Source organism: Parus major, chromosome 4 (genome assembly GCF_001522545.3).
Source record: "Parus major isolate Abel chromosome 4, Parus_major1.1, whole genome shotgun sequence".
Taxonomy (NCBI): domain Eukaryota; kingdom Metazoa; phylum Chordata; class Aves; order Passeriformes; family Paridae; genus Parus; species Parus major.
Genome location: NC_031771.1, coordinates 21,617,835 through 21,639,804, shown reverse-complemented (window position 1 = coordinate 21,639,804; position 21,970 = coordinate 21,617,835). Strand labels below are relative to the sequence as shown.

The 21,970-nt window shown below is 42.3% G+C and overlaps 1 protein-coding gene and 1 long non-coding RNA gene across 2 annotated transcripts in view; one reads left to right on the top strand and one right to left on the bottom strand.

Moving 5' to 3' along the window:
* ARHGEF38 (Rho guanine nucleotide exchange factor 38) overlaps positions 1–21,542 on the bottom strand; it is a 38,062-nt gene extending 16,520 nt beyond the window's left edge. The window contains exons 1-4 of the mRNA XM_015625081.3: positions 20,725–21,542; positions 9,830–10,017; positions 7,248–7,371; positions 2,834–2,981 (exon numbers count right to left, since the gene is read on the bottom strand). Coding sequence (XP_015480567.1) covers positions 2,834–2,981; positions 7,248–7,371; positions 9,830–10,017; positions 20,725–20,911 — 647 coding nt within the window. The 5' untranslated portion in view covers positions 20,912–21,542. The remainder of the gene's footprint in view (positions 1–2,833; positions 2,982–7,247; positions 7,372–9,829; positions 10,018–20,724) is intronic.
* LOC107203264 overlaps positions 1–21,970 on the top strand; it is a 33,046-nt gene that overhangs the window by 6,434 nt on the left and 4,642 nt on the right. Inside the window, exon 2 of the long non-coding RNA XR_001521096.3 lies at positions 14,474–14,604. This is a non-coding gene — a long non-coding RNA (uncharacterized LOC107203264). The remainder of the gene's footprint in view (positions 1–14,473; positions 14,605–21,970) is intronic.

Genomic DNA, 21,970 nt, shown 5'->3' with positions numbered 1-21,970 from the left:
GGCCAGTCAATTTAGGTTTATGGCTGCTGTGTGTCAGCAGAACTGCACAAAACAGCCCAAGGGTACTGGTGAGTCTGACCCTATAACTTGTTGAATGGACAGCCCCAAATGAGAAAGGATTGTCAGAAACCTGTCTCTGGCTGTGAGACCCAGCCTTGTCCTCATACTGTTAGAGAAGGAAATTTGGATCACTCTGCTAACAGTTCTAAGTAATGTCAAGCAACTGATACAAAAAATAAAATCAAACATCATTCTTAAACTTTACATACATTTCTGTCTACTCTTTTTAAATAGAAATGTATTTTTAAAAGAAAAAGAATACATTTCAGCCTTTTAGAGTGTAGAGCAAATAAAGCTGTTAAGTTTTTTGTAGATTACACAACTGAAACCTCTCTGGAGTAAATACTTTCCTTATGGCATGAATTCATTCAAATGCAAGAGAACCAAACATCTCAATCTCTGCATCAGGCTTTCCTGACATCACATCCTCAGCCACACTTTTTTGACTGCCTGCACTCTTATCTCCTGGCCCACCAGTGCCTATCTGAGCATCTGGAAGCTGCTGCTTTCATTGCTTCTGCACTGTCAGCATTTTGTGTGCTTAGGACGTCCCTCTGCCCCTGTAATAGTTGACCAAGCTACTTCAGGCTGAAAGCTGAGCAGGTAGTTGCCAGCATCCTTTCATTTTTACCAGCTGCATTTCTTTGGCTAGGCTAGCAAACAACATCCCCAGTTTGCATAATCACTGCTGAAACACGGGACTCTACAGAAATTGGATTTGCACATGTCTCCAATGCAGATACCTACATTTTGGGATGGATATTTTCCTCTTCAGTCAAAAGGAATAGGAATCTCAACATAGCTAATTAAATCTGATTTGTCTGTACAGATGTGCAGAGTGCCACTCTCAAATTGCTCCTGATATAGAACTTGTTTTTCACATGTCAGATATTACTCAGTGGAGGAACAGAAGCCCCTACTAATGTCAGCTCATTTAAGATTTTTTAAAATGGAACAATATTCTTTCCAAGGGAAAAGAAAAATATTTAACAAGTAAACATTTTTCAATGATAGTCAGCACCAGCCCCCACATTTGTTATGTCTCACAATGGAAAACAGCCTATAACTTATTTGGTAACAATCCTGCATAGTTTTCTTCTTAAGGCGAGTATTCTCCAATGGGCAGCAACAGTTTTAGGTGACCACAGTTCTGAATCTCAGCATGCACTGTCAGGTCTTAACAGTTGAATTCACTGCAATCTTTAGGCACTGGGAAAAAAATCACAACATAATATACACACACCAGTGCTTTTATCGTTGGTTCCTGTTTAAAGGCTAATCAGGAAAGAATAAGACAAAACAAGGCTTCATTGTAAGGAAATCCTTGTCACTTCCTGCTAGCAAAGGCTACAGTGGCTCAGCACAAAATATCCTTTCTCTTCACAAAGCCCAGCTGTGATTTTGGAACAGGAGCACCTCTTGCTGGCTCTGGAATTCAAGTGGCAACATCCACCCTAGAATATACATGGACTTAATTTTTTATCTTTATTTCCTTCCATGTCCCCTTGCCTCAGCAGCATGGATAAATGAACGACAGTAGTGGCTTCTCTTTATTAGTCAGGAAAGATTATTGTAGTCATCAGCACTAAAACACACACTTAGAGGAAATACCTGGCCATCCATTAGCCTGAAGGCCTGAGTTTATATGAAAATTTATTTCTTTCAACTTCCAGGGTAGCTAAAACCTGAGAACCTTTCATATATACTTTGTTATGTATTTCATAGCCAGACATGTTACACAAGATAAGCTTCATTTTCAACATAACCTGTCTTCAAAGCAAATATTTCTCTTTTAATGCTATTAATATTTTCCTCCACCACTCTTTCCAGATTTCACTTGGACATACTTCCCTTAACAGTCTTAACAGATCTCTGCAGATCAATCACAAATTAGGGTATGGTTGAAATATCTGTTGCTGATGTACACTCCTTTATTTGGGATAATTTGACGTCTCTCCTACAAGTGTGTAGCATGGGCCTTTCCTGGAGCTGGAGTCACACCTCTGGTCTGAATCTGTGGCATATTCCCTCCTTCCAGCTCTGTGTGATGATTTTGGGAAAATGAGAGGCAAGGGGATTTATGGTGGGAAGAGAAGCACTCTCCATGGAGTGGATGAGCTGGTCCCTGCCACTAGCTGCAGGAGGAAACTGTGTTGGAAGACAGATGATCAGTTATTTGGCAACATCCCAGGTTCTTTACACATTTTCCCAAGGGGCTGGCATTGGAACCAATGGCACAAAGCACCTCCCTCTGGTGGGAACTGGCAGCTTGCTCTACCACTGTTTCCTCTCAAATACCCCCATCATGAGGAGTTGGGAACTACACAGCAGCTCCAGATCCAGGGGCCTTGTTGCAGCAGCCCGGAACTGCCCGTGCACTCGAGTAGTTCCATAGCAGACTACTCCAATTCAAGGAGCAGATTTGCTGAAGACAGGGGGCAGCAAGTTTCCTGGGAGCTGAAAAAGGTGTTCCCAATAGCCCATTATATGATGCAGCACTTTTTTCTTTTTTTTTTTTTTTTTTGCCAGTATGGGGCACTGAAACTAAGGAAAGAGCAACTTTTCTTGTGCTATTTTTGGCCATCTTAGAGAGAAAGAAATCTAATCATGGCCCCTGGTTTGTCATCTTTTCATGAAAGCAGCATAAGCCAGAGCTCCCAGCAAGCCTTATAAAACTCTGGATTTACAGGGGACCTTTCATCTACATCCATTTAAAATGTTCCCTGCCAGGCAACTGACTATGGACGGAAATCATCATTTGAAAAGATCTTACTTTAAGGACTGTACACAGTCTCTTAAATGCTTCTTCAGTTCTTCATCCTTTTCATAGTATTCCAGCATGGTGTGTGCATCATCATGGTGATAGCAATAGATTTTATATGTGTCTTCTAGTGGGCCTTTAATCTGCAAGAACACTTCCCCTGTTAAGGAGAAAAACAAAGCGTGTCAAGTCAGACAACAGCATCTCAGAAGGAGTTTTATTATTCCACCACATTAGCCGTGAGCTAAAAAGGCTGGCTTCCACTTTACTTCCCTTAGAAATGATCTTGCGTGTTTATGTGCATTATTTATTACATGTATTTCTCAGCTGCTCATCTTTGTCATAGCCAGGCACCATTATATCAGTGTTAATGCACAAAAATTCCCTCAGGGGAAAAGCATGAAATCTCTATACCTCACACCCCTTCAAACACAACCTTCTAATTCACTGCCCCAGCTTAATGCCCCTTCACTGGAAAACACACAGGAGAGCTTTACTAATAAAGGGAGACCATTTTTGTGTCATGGGCTGGCAGGAGGGATGAATGTAAGCCTGTTAGTTTTCCTTTTGACTTTTTATCATGAATATGAACTTAAATGGGTAATAACAAGAATAATGACTCTATCTTCCACTAGCCATTTCAATTTTATGTTTTGCAAAACCCTGAAATGGCAATTGTTATGACCTAGAATAGAGAATTTTCTCCACACGACAGAAGAAAAATCTCCACCCCTCCCCTAATTAAATAAAACCACCGTGGATTACAGACATTTCTATATAATACCTAGGTTTATATACAACTGAAGAGGGAGAACACTTCCATTTCCAGTCCTCCACACCACCATTTTCCCATAAAGAACAGTTGGGAATTTTAGAGGCACTAAAGTAGTCCTACACTCATTTCCCATTTACTTCTGGAGCATAATTCTCTCAGCTTAAAATTCTTTTGTCTGTTTCTGTGCATGTGAGAAATCTGAGCAGGGTAGGCACACTTCATCTCTTCTGCTGAGATATTAGTTCAGTTCTTACACCCTTATGCAGCAGCCCCCTGATCAGCATCTTTGGAAATGCATATAATAAACAACAGCAATGCTGAAAACTCCTGTCGGGCATTTACTGAAAATTATACCTATGTGGCAAACAGTCCAAAGAGATGTTTATAAACATTCCTGTTGAGTTATAGCAATGATTGTTAAAGTTAAAAGCTGAACACTGCATTAATTGGGAGCTCTCTATTCATTCACAGAGCAAGCGCTGAGCTGTCAGGCATCCTGCATGTTTCATCCTGACCGGAGTGTGCTGTTCCATAATACATTGCATTGAACTGCTCCATCTTAAAGTGAAAAATGATTCAGTTACCACAGTAACACAGCCCTGGGTTTTCTCCCCTAGCAGTGAAGGTTAACTGGGCTGTCTAATGCATGTTGGTTTCAGGGTGCAAATAAGGGAAAAAACAATGAGGAGCAAGGACCACCACAGTACATTTTAGTTACTGTAAGGGTGCAGTCAGAAAAGCACCAGCATCCTATGGTTAAATGCTCTTTAGCTGTCTTCTCTGCCTTGTGCTTACTGCTAATGCTGCTTGCTAACAATGCACATTACATCCTGGCTTTCCCATGAACTCAATACAAGTCTTTATTAGCCAGCAACGTAAGGGGAAACCTTAACAAGCCTGAACCTTGATCCTGCATGCTTGGCACCCGATTCCAGAGATCATGACCTCTCACAATTTTCACTAACATTAAGCAGAGCTCCAAGTGCTTAGTATGATCTGTATTATTCTAAGCCCTCAACTGAGATCACATTTTCAGTAGGAAAAATGCAATGTAGCCTTACAGCTTGTTTCAGCATTTACTACAGGCTGAAAATTATCTTTTCCAGGAGGAAAGAGTAGAGCAAGTTCTGTTCACTGAAGTATTGTGCCACAGTGACAGATACTTCCATTGATGCTCAATGATGAGAAAAATTATGTGCTGATTTCATGAACAGGGCCTTTTAACAGCAGATGGATTTCAAAAACCTGAAGCCCTTCTTGGTTCTGAGCTGTATGGACCAAATTAGATGAGTTTTGGGCATATCACCATGGGAGTTTGCTCTATGGACCAAAACCACATTGTATTTGGCACAGCTTTAAAAATACTCTGAGATGCAAATCATATGGAGTATGGTGGTCATCAGTCTCAAAGAGAAATTCCTAGGAGGAAGGCTTGAGTAGCAAAACAGTTTCTCCCTGTTGCTCTCAGTGCTGCTTCCAGTGCGGACAGCAGTAGGAGAGGGAGGAAGGAGTCTAATGGCTAAAGCTAAGTCTTCATATTCCTCCATATACAGAGGAATGTGAAGAATATGTATCCAGAACAGAGAGGAGAAAAACAATCAAGAAACAACTACAAAAGTTATTTAAACTATTTTAGTTCAAATTATGAAATATGTTTTGAAACCAATCACTCATTAGTCCTCATCTCCCATGCCTTGGCTGTGTGGTGGAGCACTCAAAGTGACACAAACTGGATCCTGTTGAGGATGATAATTACCAGAAGACACACTCCAAGAGCACATCTTATGCGGTCCAAACATAAGGGGCATCTCAATCCACAGGCACAGGTTACAACCAAGCTGAACTAAGATGTCTTTAAGTGTGTACAGTGGATACCATTTCCTTAGCAGAAACTCTCACTCTGCAAGTCTGCTCCTATTGGACATTACCACTTGTCAATGTGGACATAGCACAGAGGGTGGAGAACATAGGCTAAAATAAGACATGAATATGAGCAACCACATTGTTTTGGTTTCAAAGCAGTGAATTGTCAGTTCTTTTGAACCTCACCATGACTGGGTTACCTTCCAAAATAAGATACGTCAATGCAAGATTTTTAAATACATTAAACATGACAGAATATGATGGGCATGCTTTTTCTATAGACTGGCTTCAACTACTTTTACACTGAAGATCCTGAAAACAAAATTTTTACTTTGATGTACTTTCAGAGGACAATAAACCTACTAACTTACTGCTTATAGTGATGCAATTATTCTCCCTTTTTTTGTCTCAGCCTTTGGAAGAATGTCTGACACATTATTGACAACCTTTTTCCTGTCGTAAGTTAGCCAACTCTGTGATCAATGATCCTATGCATTTTCATGGTTCTTTGTCTGATTCTGAGGAAATACACCCTAATAGGTGGATGAAATTGTTTGTCTTTACTTCTGAATGTGGCAGGGAACTAATAGAATTATTCTCTTGGCTGTGAGAAAGGCACTTCCTGCTAGAATAGAACATTGCTTATTAAGAGTATGACTCATCATGATGCACTTTTACTGAAATACCGCCAAACAACACAGACGTATCAAACTACGTTAAGCTGTTGCCTTGGCAAACCAGATTGAGACGTGCTAGGATTAATACTTTTCCCAAGCCTCTTATGCTTTAATATCCTGTTTCTTAGTAAAGTGGCAACTGATATTTTTTACCCAATTATTTGAGAGAAGAGGGGGACTTTTTAAAAGTCTGTGGTATGTGGTTGGGCTAGGAAAGAAAGAACATCTCTTGACCTCTGAATCACAGCTGGAAGTTTTTTAGACTGAACTGTTTAATTTTTTAAACTAAACTGTCTGACTTTGCACTGAAGCAAATTCAGAATTCTCACCTGATCCCTTAAGGTGGCTCACCCTAAGGTGCCTCTGCACTGACAAAGCAGTCATGGGAGAGCTGATGTGTGCTGGTAACTTCTTAAATCTCTCCAGCTGTGCCAGAATGTCATGGGAGTCACAGCCTTAATGTTCATGACCTGACCTGCAGAACTTGTGACTGTTGTGACATACCCAGGGTCAACCTGTTTGCTGAGAATACCTGTGATCCCTACAGACATTCCCACAAACATCAGATTCATTACATCTTTCTCTACTGTCCATGTCCCTGTCAAACACATTTAACCACCTCTTACGTGAACTGTGTCACCAGTAGATATATGTTTAGAGTGTTTGGGGTGGGTTGGGGTTTGACATGCTTGTTATTCCAAACATTTTTAATGCTTTTCCTGAATGGCACAGCTCTGAGTATGCAAAATAAGAGCTAGAGTCAGCATAAGTAGATTTAGGTAGGTGATATCAAACTAGAGGTAACAGATTTTAGCAGTAAGTTGCATAACTCAGTGCAACAGGTTTTACTCATTCTAAACCCATTTTCTCCTTCCTTCTTCCCCCTCAGCATCCAGATGGATGAGGAAAAATAAGAATCATAATCATACAAGTACAGTACAGCAACTGGACAGGTTTCACATGTCATTTTTCCTGTGTCATTTTGGACAGCTTCTAGCATGCCAGCCCCTGAAAGGGGTACTAGTTAATTCTGATGAGAGTAGAGGACAGGAGAGTGTTATGTTTATTCTTTCACGTAGCTTTGTAGAACTCAAGAGGACAGTAAACATACCGATTATTTGCATGGGTGGTTCCACATCTGTTGTGGCTTCTTCCAACAATGACAGCAGTTTGGCTGATAGTTGATGGACCAATTCAATGTTGCTAAACAAGCCATCCACGTCAAAGCGAGCAATCTAATGGAATACAAATATTAAGCAGTTACTGACAAAAGATAAAGAAGGACGTTGTGTATTACACAGCTTCTCTTGCCGTGCCCTGAGTGTTCAACACTCCAGGAAGCACCACTTCTGCAAAACCTCCTATAAACATCCTCCTTGTGACTTCAAGGACACATACACCATTTTCACGTTAGTATAATATGGCCAGTGCAGTTAACAAAGGGTATGTTATCAAGTGTTTTTAACCTTATTTTGAACTATCCCTAATCTGAAACTGTTTACTCAGGAAGGAAATAAATATTATCATCTGAAGAAAGAAAAGATCCTTAGCTGGCTTTAAAACGTTTGTTTACCTTCTCATTGGAGAAAACAATAGTTGACAGTGGGTTTGATTCCCTGATTACCACTCACTATCAGAGGCCACTACAAAAAGTGAGAGCTCAGCACTGTGGTGTCAGCTACCAGGTACAAAGACTTCTAGATAGGTGGTGCCATTTTAAGTTAGTTGTCCTATAAATCCAAAGTCAAGATCATATAACTTCCACTAAAACAAACACATTTACCGTTCTGGATATTTATACAGCCTAAAGAACTTCTTACAGAGCCTGGGCACACAACATGGATTTCAGTGAATTGTATCAATCTCTACCAACAGAAAATTTGTTTCTGTGTGCCTACTCATTTTAGAGGAAGTAAAAGATTTCCAGGACACATACTTTTCACTGCACAGCAGGGCAATAGTTATTATTTGGGGACCACTGGACATAACCAGTTCTCATACTGAGAATAAAGATAAGACCAATTTCGTCCCCCATATTGATGCTCTCTGAACCTACCTCTCCATTTGGAAGAGAATTGCTGATCTACATAGCAGCTTACCAGATGCCAGGAGGATCATATTGCATGCTATTGTAACAAAATCAGAAATATGCTTTCAGTACTGATGCAGTTAATTTCTTTATAAGCATTATAGGGGCTAAAACATGTTTTATCCATTTGGAAATATGAAACAGATTCATTGCTAGGCCGATTTTCTAAACACATTACAAACTTTCAATGTGGTAGTTTATTGGAGAGCTAGCATTAAAAACATATAACATTCCTGCAAGCCTTTCAAAAATGCAGAGGTTATTAAATTAAGACAGTTATCATCTCTAAATTACTTTTCCTGAATACATCTAGCACAGGACATCTGACCTCCTCCTCAGCATGTCTACACAGTATTTGGAACTACATTGTGTATGGACACTTCCACTCATTAACACAGTGACAAAGGACAAAATCAAAAAGAATGTTTTCAGTCTTGTGAAAAAGAGTAACAGAATATGGCACATTTGTCAAAAAATCTCAGCGAGTTCAACCAGGGAATACTCTCGCTTGGTGCTGGCCAGGCTGGGGAGAAAGTCAAGTGGAGACTACTTCTGAGTGGATGAACAAATGAGGGAGGAAGAAGAAGTCAAGAACTCCTTAAAGCTGTATCAGCAGATACCAGCTCTTCTGAAAATGGGTTGTAACTAACTCTGACAGAGTTTTAGAAAAGCAAAAAGGTCCTGTGGGAGTTTTAACATCAGGAGTTAAGAGGCACTGTCAATGTCTCCTAAAGACACTTTGGCCTCTGCACCTGCATTTTGGCACCAGTTTAATAAAAAACCCTACATAAGGAATATGTGAGTTAAGGTCTGTTTAAGATTATTTTTATTCTATTTTTTGCAGCAGATGCCGTTTGTGCAGCCTCTGTGAATGCTATGTTTCAGGCCCCAGAAATAAAAATCTTTCTCTGGAAATCTCCTCTATTCCCAGCACCATTTTTCTACAAATTGAAATACTGTCGAGGAAAAGGTGCTCTTTGAAGTCTCAGCTGAAAAAGAAAATAGGTATCATTGGCCTAACAAGATCTTTCCCATGAAAGGTAGTTTATGAGCCTTCTTTCTTAAATGTACCTCTTTTGTGTGGAATACAAATTTCCCAAGTCCTCACTGGCCTGTCAAGAATGGTATTTATCCACCACAGCTGTCTGGAAGGATGGATAAAGTTATCTTAACAATGGAATTTAACCTTGATGCAGAGGTTCATGCCATTCCAGTCTCTACTGTGGGAAAAAAACTCGTTTCAGAGGTACCGGTAAATATCTGCCATGGCACTTAACAAGGGTTATAACTACAGAGCAGAAGGGAACTGGAAGCTTCTACAGCAGCCCAGAGGCAGGGATGTAATATCCAAGCTGACCTCTGGACAAGTACTTGATGCAGGCTTTACGAAGTGCAGCACAAGTGGTCAGGAGCATATCTGACCTTCCCCTCTCCTCACCAGAGTTCTGACACATCACCTCCCACAGCGCTGGCTCCAGACCTGCTCCCAGCACCACCTTATTCTCATGCTGACATTTGTGCTTGCATGGAGATTGTCCACAAGCAGAACGTGGCTGAGCTGAGACCTTGGCATCACCATCACATCCTCTGCCCCTGGCACTCACCTGCATGTTTCTCAGGGGCTGAATCACTTCCTTGATGCAGAGATCTAGGTCGCTGATATAGTCTTTCTCCGTCTGCAACAGTTCTGCAATGATTTTCACCCTCCTGGCCATCATTCGTCTGCTGACTTCTTCATCCTCCCGCAGCGGGGTGGCAGGGGTTAAGGACACCAACTGTGGAGCCATTTTTTCTGTTTAAAAGAAGGAGAGATTGGTGAGGAGCATCATAATTCCACATACTCACCCAGCTTGCCCTGCATTACCGTGGTGGTGGACAAATGGCAAGAATGAAAAGAAGCATAAGAAATGGCAAACCCAAATCAGACTGAGTGTCATCCCATCTCCTTCTTCTTAAAGTGAATATGGGTATGCCAAAACAGCTCATCCATTTGGCATTAAGGGGATAACCCATCACTGGCTCCCCTGGCTTAGATGTAGTGCATCAGGCAGAAATTTTCTATGGAGCACGGGAGAGTCTGATTCTTGACACACTGAAATTCAAGGATAGCTGATGCCCTTCCACTCCTTTGAAAACACAGTCGTGGTCTGACATCTATTATTATTTGGAGGATGGAAAAAAAATATGCTCCTGTGAAAGAAGAAGGCTGTTTACCATAAAAAAAGCTTCACAATAATAACCTTTGTTCTGTACAATGGAACGTTGAGTTATTCATGGGAAATAGAGGACTGCAAGTACTGCATGACAAACTTCCAAGTGAAGACAATGTTACTAACAATGATGATGAATCCTCCAGCTCTGTTTAAAAATAATTTTTTTGAAAGAGACAAAGGAATTCAAGGACAATATGGGAAAACCTTTAACGATCAATAACTGTTTCTTGGAACAACAGAGATCATTTGGATTAGGATATTCTTCACTGTTTTTCAGTACTTAACACCTAGGATATCTGATTTGTTTCAAATACATGAAAATGCAAGTGACTCTTCTACAGATGGGTAATTTATGTACATCACAGGACCTGCACACAACCTACTAATCTGTAATGATGGTCTTTCCACTTACTTAAATGGCCTGTATGCCAGCCTGCAGAGATCCATGCCAGCTGTAAAAAGGGCACTGAATTTTATCTGTGTACACTGACAATTTGTATTTTTCATTAAGAAACACACACACAAAACCCAAAAACAAAAACCAAAAAATAAACAAACAAACAAACCCAACAAAAAAACCAAAAAACAAGTCAAAGATTTCAGAGACTATTCTGGTGTTTTTCTGCTAGCCACAAGATGGTGCAGAGTACCAACAAAGATGGACATATCATTAGCATGCTCAAGTCTGCATCATTCAGGCTGAGCTTTGACAGCACCAGCTTTTATTGCTCAGCAGCAAAGGATGGGAACCTCTGCTGATGATCAGACTGCTGCACCTTCATGTCAGCTTCTTGTAGGGACTGTACTGAAGGAGGTAATAACAGGCAGTATCAGGTGCTTTTCTCACAAATTACATTGCAGTTATTTGAATAGATTGTTAAGGGTAAAGTGACAAGGACTCCAGTGAGCATCAAACAGCGAAACTCACCCGTACAATACCAGCCAAGGCTGTAGTGGATAACCCACAGCTGGACTTGTGGGAGCCAAGCAGCATTCAGGAGAGAGGGCTTTGAGCCATCTTTCTTCAACAAGTGTAAAATACAATAAATCCAATGTATCATCTTTGCACACCTGTTCTACAATTATGCTCACCACTGATATTCAGAAAGGACAGGTTTGTTACTAATGATTCTCCAACCAGGTTTACAAGTGAGACTGATGTGGCCACAGATAGTTTTAAATAGCTGCTTTTGGGACTGCACCTCTGTCCCTACACCACTAGTTTTAAACAGCGAGGACAAAGAACATAAACAGACCTGAGTGAGGGGATGGAAGGCAGAGGAGTAGGGGAGCTGTTTTCTCAAACTTTTTTGTATTTGGATACACTTTTCAGCTTCAAGTTAGATACATTTTAGCCTTAAACTCTGTGTATAATACAGGCATGAACATTTTGTCCTCAAGTTTGTACAGAGACAATAAAAGGGGAACATAAAGAGGATGTGAAAACCCTCTGCAAGGCTGTGGCTATCTAAAGAATTTTAGGCTTAACCTTGCCCTGGTGAGTTTGTGCTGGGGTGCATGAACTGCACAAGAGCTTGCACTGCTGCAGATGTTGTCCACCAAAGGTGTTGTGTGCTGGATATTACAGACTCTGCTCTTTAGCAAGAAAGAGGACAAAACCAGTACCAGTATCACTTCACAGCTCCCTCAGAGAAATTTCCTGCTAGGGTTGCAGAATGGGACCACCTTGCCCACTGCTAACATGCTAAACCAGCAGGTACTTTTTCTTCTAAAAACTTACAGTATGTAACCACATTTATAAATTCACAAGGAACCACATGAACAATCCATTTCTATTCCAGTTTTGTACAAAAATCAGGATTTTTCTTGAGACGGGGTGTGAAAATGTTTGCATGCATGTAACTGTGTGTGAAGGGTTCAGGGCAGCTCCTGAGAAAGCACAGAGAGGAAGATCTCAGAAGTGTAGTTTTGTCTCAGACACAGATGTTATGATATCAGATGGAATTTTAAGGTAAACACAAGATACTGTACAAAAGAATTTTCTAATTTTTTATACTGGTGGCAGGGGAGGCCATTATATGAGCCATATATAAAATAAGTTAAATAAGTTAATAAAAATATTGTGAAAATAATAAAATAAATAAAATAATAAAAATAAAAATATTAAAAATAAAAATAAGTGAATAAAAATATGAATAATAAAATAAGTGAAACAAAGCCACTGTATTTCACTTCAGGCTGGAAGTCACAATCCCTTGAGAGGCTGTTCTTTCAGTTTGTGTCATTAGATAGCTCTGATCAAATTTGATTCTTGAATTATGTCAGGGTTCATCTATTATCATTATTGCATGATAGATAATAATGCCAGGAAAGAAAAACTATCCTCAACAGGAAGAAATAATCAAGAGAAATATCAGTTAGATGCTGTTTCCTTATAGAAAGCATGTTTTTTAATCAATGTTTCCTTTTGTTAAGTGTAACATAATATTCCATTTTTACTCAATATGTTCACTTTTTCATTTCAGGCATATCTCTATAGAATGCAACAGCAAGATCTTTAAGTGATGATTACAGCCAAAATGTATGATTTCACGTTCAGCTGACTGCTTTTGACCAGTTTGAGAACATTAGCAGTTTGCTGAAATCCTTGTGGAATAAGTGCAAGTTTAATGAATGCACAAACAGTGAGTGCATATCTGGAATATAATCAGACTCATTTCTACCTGGTAATGTGTACCAGCCCTGGAACAGTAGAAGAGAGGATTAGCAGGAAAAGACATCACTGAGGATTAACTGCTACAGTAAGAATTTGACTCATTCGTCCTCAGTGATACCAGGCAGAGAAAAATGAAAAAATAATCTGTTAAGTAGTCTATTAAACTAGTGCATCTTAAGCCCAGTTTACAAAAAACTAACTGGTACTTCTACTAGATGTAAGAGTAAAGAGCAGAAAGCAATGTTTGTAATTAATGCTTTTGTCATGTCAGCTATCTGCAGGAGTTGCCTTTCAGGAAGAAATTCCTTTGGAGATGACTTGGGTTTTTCAACAGTGTATTTACATACATGGCTCTAGTTGCATGAAACAAGAGGTTCATTATGTGAAGACATGGACAAAGAAGCCACATGTCTTACAAAAAGTTTCTTGCAAGTGTGAAGTCTAAAGATGTCCCCCAGATGGAGACATCCCACAATGTGGTGAGAGCATGGAGGAACAGAGCTTGCAATGTGCAAATGCAGCAGCTCTCTTCTAGGTCATGGGGAGGTACTGGGGAACTGCTCCAATCTGCTTAAAGGGAGGAGAGGCAGGTTTGCCTCGATCCACAACTGCAGAAAGGAACCAGGTTAAATGACAATCAAGGTTAAATGTTGGGATCCAAAGTGATAATGCAACTTTATTTTTCACAAAAGAGGAAAGAAAGAGAGAAAATCAGAAAAGTAGGAAATTGCCAGAATAATTACAAGAAGCACAGGAAAGGGGTTACCACCACCATGGTTCCAGCGCTGGCATATGGAGTGCAACGGGGGAGATCCGTGTGGGTGCAATGGGTCCTTCTCCAGTGAAGTCTCTCTGGGGGCAGCCCAGTGACCCAGCGAGGGAGCAGGGCCACAGCAGCAGGACCAGAGTGGGACAGGGAGCACAGGCAGCCTCATTGGAGCAGCCAGGACAGCAAAGGACAGCACAGATGGCAAAGATTCCAGCACTGTGTAGATTTTTGCAGCGCAGCCCCTCTGTGATAGCTTAGACACTTGCCTTTAGAGGGGTTTGAGGGTGGCAATCGTCATACCCACTTCACAAAGTTCATTGGCTGGCTCCCTGGTGTATCAAAAAGTTTGCTGCTTGCTCACTTAATGTATCAAAAGTTTGCGGCTCAGTCCTCTGGTGTATCAAAGTTGGCTGCTTGCTTAGTGTATCAACTACAAGCTCAACTAACAATTTCAACAGGATGCCTCATTTTCTAAAATAAAAACCTCCTAAAGTTTTTGTTAAAGATAACTTAATACTTTAATTTTCAAACCTTAATATTCAAAGAGGAAATGGAGAAACATTCCTTGCATTTTACTCGCTCACTACAGGGACCCACAGCAAGTGACCAGAGGAGAAGCCATAGAAGGCCTGCAACATCTCTGTGCATAAATCTCCCTGGTTTTCATGCCGAGAGAATGAGCAGCTCCAAAAGATCTGTTCTAGCCATCCTTCCTCCCAGGTAAGATACTCTGATTGGATATTATATTTGCTTTTGTGTGGGGACCCAGATCTTTCCCCGTCCAGTACTTCCCATGTGGAACCAAAGGTACTGGCACAGAATACAGCAACAAGTACAGTGATGCTGGTGCGTGGAGTGAGTTACAGACCTTTTCGTTACCTGCACAGCCTTTGCAAGATTCCAAAGGAACAAGAGTTCTGTGCTTGCACTGTGCAGATATGAGGATTTTGCCTGGCACAAGGGACTGGTGAAGACATAAGTTATCAAGGCATAACAAACAAATTACAGAATTACTGTGTTTTCACGTGTGAAACATGAGTCTCGTATCACCCTGGATAAATTATTCTTCTGTGAAAGCGAGTCCTCAGATAGCCTGTACCCTCAGATAACCTAGCTATTACACACGGGAATGTACACCAGCTTTTATCAGCTGGATTTGGGAATGAAATGCAGGCAGCCAAGTCCAGAGACTACTGCCGTGGCAGCTTTCCTCTCCCTCCTCACGCTGTCACTCTGGCTCTGTTCTCTACACGCCTGCATCCACTGCAGGTGCTGGGAAGGCTGCAGGGCACTGGGATGCCCGGATCGGTGGAAGTGAGGGAGCCTGAAACAGGACAAGCAGCAGGGAAGGATGGAGTGTGACTGTATGCATAGATGAAGTGCATCACGTTAGATAACACACAAGAGTTTTACTCCAGGTGCCCCTCCTTTTGTGAGGGACCACATGGGGTGTCCTTACAGTCCCCACCAGGGTTTTTACAGTGCAACAATATGGTACAAACATGGTGGGAAAAAGACCGCTGAAGACCAAGTTGGGCATTGACATAGAAAAGTATTGGGAGGGGCTTGAGGAAAACGTTTGTTTTTTTTTACTGGGATGCTCATAACAGCAGCATTGTTCAGAAGCGGGTTTGCCGTGCACAGGCTGTGAGCAACACATGCGGAAAGCCCCTTTTCTGAACCCGGGAGGAAAACACTGCAGGACCAGAATGACCTTGTGCCCGTATTCCTGGGCAACAGGTTTGCTCATAAAATCTGCATCAGAGACTTCTGTGCAATTAGGTCATTTGATCTTTGATCATTTTTCTGTTCTGTAAGGTAGAGAGAATATTTACATTCAGCATGCAGGTTCTTTCTTCAATTCCTTGACAGCAGACCGCTCTAATTATGTGTGTGCTGACAGGACTACAGAGAGCTCCCATGTGACCACTGTGGAAGAGAAGAAAGCTTATCATCAGGTGACAGAAGAATGCCCTTATTGTTAGCACCAATACTTACAAATAAACCTTTCCAGGGTGTCACATACCAGTATAAATACACCACCCCTGTGGCACTCAGCTAATATCAATAAATTAATAAAGCAGGAACTGAGGAAGGGCTGTACCTGAACCACTTCCTCCAGGACACAAGCACCGCAAGATTTTGCAGAGATTAGCTGTATGAACTGTGGGCTGTGTGGCCCACAACCCAAAGTATCCCAATTAATAAAATGTTTGCTAATATGCTCAGAGTAGGATCCATAACCCTCCTTGTGTCCCAGTCTTCCCTTCGGCTGCAGGTCCCAGTTCTGCTGTGCTGCAGTTCCTAAGAGTCCTCAGCCCCACAGCAGGGCTTGGTTGGGCTAAGTGCTGTGCAAACACTGCAGCACAAAATGGATTCTACCCTGAAAAGATGAGCTCGCTTCCCAGCCTGACAGACACTACAGTAAGTTCAAGGAATAACTTCAGCCTTATTGCAGGGCAAGTTAAGAGAATTAGATCCCTGGAGCCTAAATTTGCATGGGAGAAAATAGAAGTATTTGTTAGATCGTGGCTTCTCATCACAGGGCACAGGGGGGAGGATTTTTATTGAGCCATCTCCTGCACTTAAGGAAATAATCTGAAATTTTACTCCTTACTGCACTTTAGCAAACCAGCCCCTCCACGGATCAATTCATTCTGCAGTGAAATTAGATATTATCTGCATTGTAGTCCATAGAAAGTTAATCAGAACACCATAAAGCAAATAAGGAACTGGGGAGTGGCACAGGGGTGGGAGGTGCAAGAAGCTAAGAGCATGGGCAGCCCATGCAGGAAGAAGTGGTGTGCTCTGCAAGCAGGGAGGAGGACGGGATGGAGAAAGGTGCCCTGCTTGAGATGGAGCAAAGGTGGATGAGTTGCCTCTGACTGGGCTTTTGTACACCAAGGAAGAGTAGTTTTCCATGAATTTGTATAATTTTACTGGTTTCTGCATCATTTCTGGTGTTACTTATTTCTCATAACTACATTAGACAGAGAAAACACACAGCATTCAGACAGGAGCTCTGAGGCAGTGTATTGTGGTAGCCCTGTGATTTGAATCACTATCTAATACAGGTACATCCCTGATGCATTTTAAACTGAAGTGTGTGCAAATCATTTACCAGGGCAGTTGACCCATTCACAGCCAAAGTTGTAAGAGAGTTAATATGTAATGATTTGTAAGACAAAGTGCTTTTTTGAGGCATGAATTGTCTCGCTGAGCACTGCAAATGTGATCTCTGATTCCTTCAGGAAACCCAACACTTTCTATAGCTCATTTTTCACAGCAAGCACAAGTCTGGCATACAATTATTAAAAAACAGCAACCTGCCCAAAACCTAACAGACAGTGAACTATGCTTTAAATGCCTTTTTAGTTAGTAGCATCTATCCCCATGACATACTGTATGTTAATCTGGCCTGATCTTGCAAACATTTATGTGCCAATAACTGCATCGAGCAAACCCCTTATATTGAAATACACAGGTACTCACAGATAGAAGCTTTGGGTTAATTCAAAGACTGATCACAACTTTCATACAATACATAAATATTAATATAGTTACTTTTAAAGCTGCTACTGGTGGATTTTCACTGTAGAAAAGATAACTCCTACCAACTAAACATAATACATTTGAAAATAGAGATGCTAAATATCACTTTTTTTTTGCAACCTCTTCATTCCTCTTGAAAGAACATACTTGCAGAATTTTCTAGTGAATGTAGAGCAGAGCAGTGCATAGAAATGTCACAGGAGTTCTGCCTTAGCTCTTACAAGAAGCCTTATAACGATCCTTGATATTATTTCTGCATCTCCACCACTAGTGAATATATCTTCCTCAACCCCACTCTTCCCTCTTCAGAAAAGTGATGTCCAGTTGATGGAAGAAATATATATGGCCTGATCAAGGTATTCCAGGACTCTTCCAAGTAGGCAAGTACAATCTGAGTTCTAAATGACCGCAGGGTTTTATCGTGAACCTGGCATTTGATGGCAATCACCTTACTTTCCCCTATCTAAAATGAGGCCAGCAGGCATTTGGTTATCTCACAGGATGAGTTGAAGTACAGGCACGAATGCTTGCCAATCTCCTCGAGAATATAATAGTTACTTTGCATCTTATTTCCTTTTTAAAAAGAGTAAAGTCAGGAAGTGTAGCATGGCCATTCACACCAGATAAGCTATTGAATAGACGCATCTACTATACTCATTAACCATGAAAATGCTTTCTTGTGTCTTTAGGAATCCTTAATTTTAAAGTGAAAAACACTTGCAGTAATTTTCACCTTTGACAATGCTATTGTGCACTGCTGTTTTGTAGACTGTCAGAACAAACCACCTCGATTACCCTGGAGATCTAGAGTGAGAAAGGCTCTTTCTCACTCTTCATAGAAAACATTGGTTTACTGTATAAAACAAAACTTAAAAGAAATCCAAGAGCAGAAATTGAATTCTTATGAGTTTTTATGCCTGACTGCTTGGTCTCCTGGGCTTTTTTGGCTTTTATTTGGGGGCCTCTATTTCCACCACACTGAGCTGCATTTTGAGCATTTACTTCAGAGCTGCTGGAAAAGGCTGTGGAGGGCAACAGCCCAGTTCCTCCTCAGGGAAACCCTCAGGGTGTGCAGGGGGCTGGCAGGGCCATTGAGAGGTAAAGACACTTCGGTCCCTGTGCTCTGCCCAGGCTGCCTGCCACTAGCCCATATCAGGGTCATGCAGGCCCTGACTTTTACTCTTGGAAACCTGCCCCACACACAGATTTCCTCTTGCAGGGCTTGCTGCAAGCCTCTATCTTATACATCCTTGTCTGTGCTAATACCTACCCCAAGTCTGCAGATTATATGTTGGAGAACATATTAACAGGACACTATAGAAGAAAGACTCAACTAAACACAGCGCTTTTCCCAAAATTCCCATTGGATGCAAGTGCAAATAACCATTTGTAATTTTTTATAAAGCATTTACCACCCTAGGGCGATCAGAAAGTCCTGACCAAGTGACACACAACAGACTAGCTGTCGCAAACAGAGCTGCTGGGTTTTCTTAACAAGAATGGAAAGTTCAAAAACTTTGTGCCAACGAGACCACTCCCCTCACCTTGCAAAAATCTGCTTTGCATCCAAGTGCTACGAGAAAAATGCAGAACATAAAGGTGTGCAACCACAGCACATCGTCAGTGTTGGCAGGCAGCCAACATTAGGTCCGGGATCCGTGATTATTATCAGATTCAGGCACATCTACCTTAGAAAACTTGGTCCAGGTCAGGCCTTGGCAAAAAACTGCATTTCCATGGTGACTGCAAACATACTTTATAGGAATTTCTACCGCCTTTGTATTTTCACTCTGAGAACAGGCAACTTCTAATCCAATGTAAAGCCCGCAGGTACCTTGCTAACCCATCACTGTTGTTCTCAAACAAACACAAGCACCCAGAGAGAGCTGATACCAGGCCGTGCTTTGCAATACGTGGCCCCGGCAGTCTCAGCAGGTGGCAGGAGCTGTAAAGCTGGATTTACTGTCTCCTTGGACTGCTGCCATAAACATAACCTCACACTCTGCCCACTTCCTGGGCTCCCCCACTACCTCTGCTTCAGATTTTAAACAGGAGACATTCATGGCTGGAATACAGCTGACACGGAACAGAAAGATTTCACAACTTTTTGCTGGACACCTCTTGATAACCTTGAGCTCACCTGGCCAAGCCCGTTCACGAGTTAAAATCGGCTGTTTTGATGGGACATGTGACAGGAGCTTGCCACAGTGATCCATGTTTCTGCTCTGAAACACCCCTGCCAGGTTCCTGAATCGTGGGGCCTGACTTAACTGAGTATTTTTCACCTTCTCATTGATTAGCTATCATGAGGAGGGTACAGAACAACTGATGAACCTCTCTGTTCTCAGCATATGCCGTCCCCATAGAAAACCCATTATTTTCAGGCTTATTATTTTATTTTCTACTTTTATTGTCTCTCTGAAGCAATGCTACTTCCTAATTAAGTGCATCAAAACCACAATACACCAATCCAAAGTATTTTTCAATTTTATTTCCTCATAAAGGATTATGGTTGCACGAATGACTGTCACTAAGCAGTTATAGCACTATTACTAATACACTTGTAGTATAACAATATTCAAACCCTGTTGTTCAAGACCCTAGAAACACACAGAAATTCATCAGTGGGTGTTCCAAAACACTCCCGGAAACTGCCATTCACATTCTTCATGCTTTTCCTCAATTTGTGGCATCACATTTGGTTTTTGGTTGACAAGGCCAGCACTAACATACTTTACTACAATTTGTGGTCCATATGCAATTTGATTATTTGAAAAGTAACTCTCTCCATAATCACGGAATGGTATAATTTGCATCAGCATAACCATCTGAACATGTATTTGGACATATTTTAGCTCAGGATTGTACAATCTATGCAACAGTTTCTAGACCACTATATTTTTAACTGAGAAAAAGAAAAAATGTCCTTGGTGCTTCTAATTACTTGGCACATACCCCACTTAATATGACAGCCAAAGACAGATAGGATGGAGCCATCCTATTTTCACATTTTTGTTTGTCTAGTGAATGAGAAAGATTTTGGTTGCATACGAGTTTTGCAGGAACTCAACAAAACCTTCAGTTATATTTTGTATCCCATCTACAAAACACTATTTAGAAAAATGAGGGGAAACATCTCAGAGGGGCCATTGCTCATTCCAGCTGCGGGGGCGGGCAGAGCATGCCATTCCCTTCTTTATCTGAAGGCTGCAGCATGGAGGGCATGGAGACACCACCCCAGCTCAGAGCATCCCTGGCAGCAGAGCACCAAACCAGCTTTCCCAGTACCTTGCAATTTCTGGCTGTACTCTGTTCTGTCGGACTGACTCCTCCTCAAGTTGCCGTGGTCCCCGGCGATGTTGGTGCTCTCCACCACGGGCTCCGTCCTCCTCCTCTGCCCCATGTACAGCTTGTTCCTTAGCAGGGTCAAATTCCTCTTCCTCCCCTCGGTGCCTTCCTTCCCCAGACAGTCCATGCTCGCCACAGACAGCCTTGCTTGGTGGTGGTGGTGGTGCCGGCGGGCTATAGCTGATTTTCAGGGCGGTAACCTCCCTGCCCGGGTGAAGGCTGGTTGCTTTAGTCTTGGGTTTCTCCGCAGGGCCCTGGGCTCAGCCCTGCCACCTGTGCCGGAGCAGCTCCACCCCCGGGAAGCTGCCGCCCCGGGCAGCGTTTGCATTCACCTGCCCAGTGTGTAAGCGCGCCTGGCGGGGCCGCTTTCCGAGCCAGCCCCAAACCGCAGCCACGGCCGGGCCCTCTCCTGCTGCAGGGCACGCTCCCGGCTCCGGCAGGGAGATGCCCGAGTGTGGCATGGAAGACCCCTTTCCTCTTTGCACTGCCGGGCAGCTGGAAGCAGAGGGCAAGGCAAATGGGAAGGGGAGGCCAGCCACCCATTCGACCCTCACTCTGGCAGCCTGGTCAGGACCCCAGCTCCTTGCATATCAAGTTGCATCTGCCAGCCTCCTGACCCCATTGGGAGGTGTAGCTTTAGGGCTGGAAACTCCGGATCTACAGGTTTGAAAGGTGACCAGGACAATAAAGAAAAGGGCTGAGAAGGACGTGTAAGCCCTTCCAGGAGGTAGGAAGCAGTGTGGAGCTGCTTGTCTCAAGCCAGGCTCCGTCTCGCTTTACACTACGCACAGAGAGGCTAAAGCCAAGGTGAAAGCCTGCCAAGGACCTGTGCAGGATACGAGAGCCAACCACCATGCTGGGATAGCCAGGGGAGCAGACACCAAAACACCTGCTCATAATACCTCTGGATTAGCTCCTGGAAGAGGTCTTATTATCCTGTCTGTTTAGCAATGGCCTCTGGCACACATGTACTGTGTAGTGATCCTCTGCAGCGCCACTCTAATCAAGCTCATGTCAAAACAGCAGGAGCTGCTGGCATCTAAGCTTGGACTGGACTTATCCTGGGAAGAGCCCCAACAGCCATCAGTAGCAATCACTGCCACTGCTGTGATACCCAACCCTTTGGGCCTCGCTGCTGTAGGAAATGCCTGGTGGGAGCCCCGTGGTGCAGCCCAATCGGTGGCAG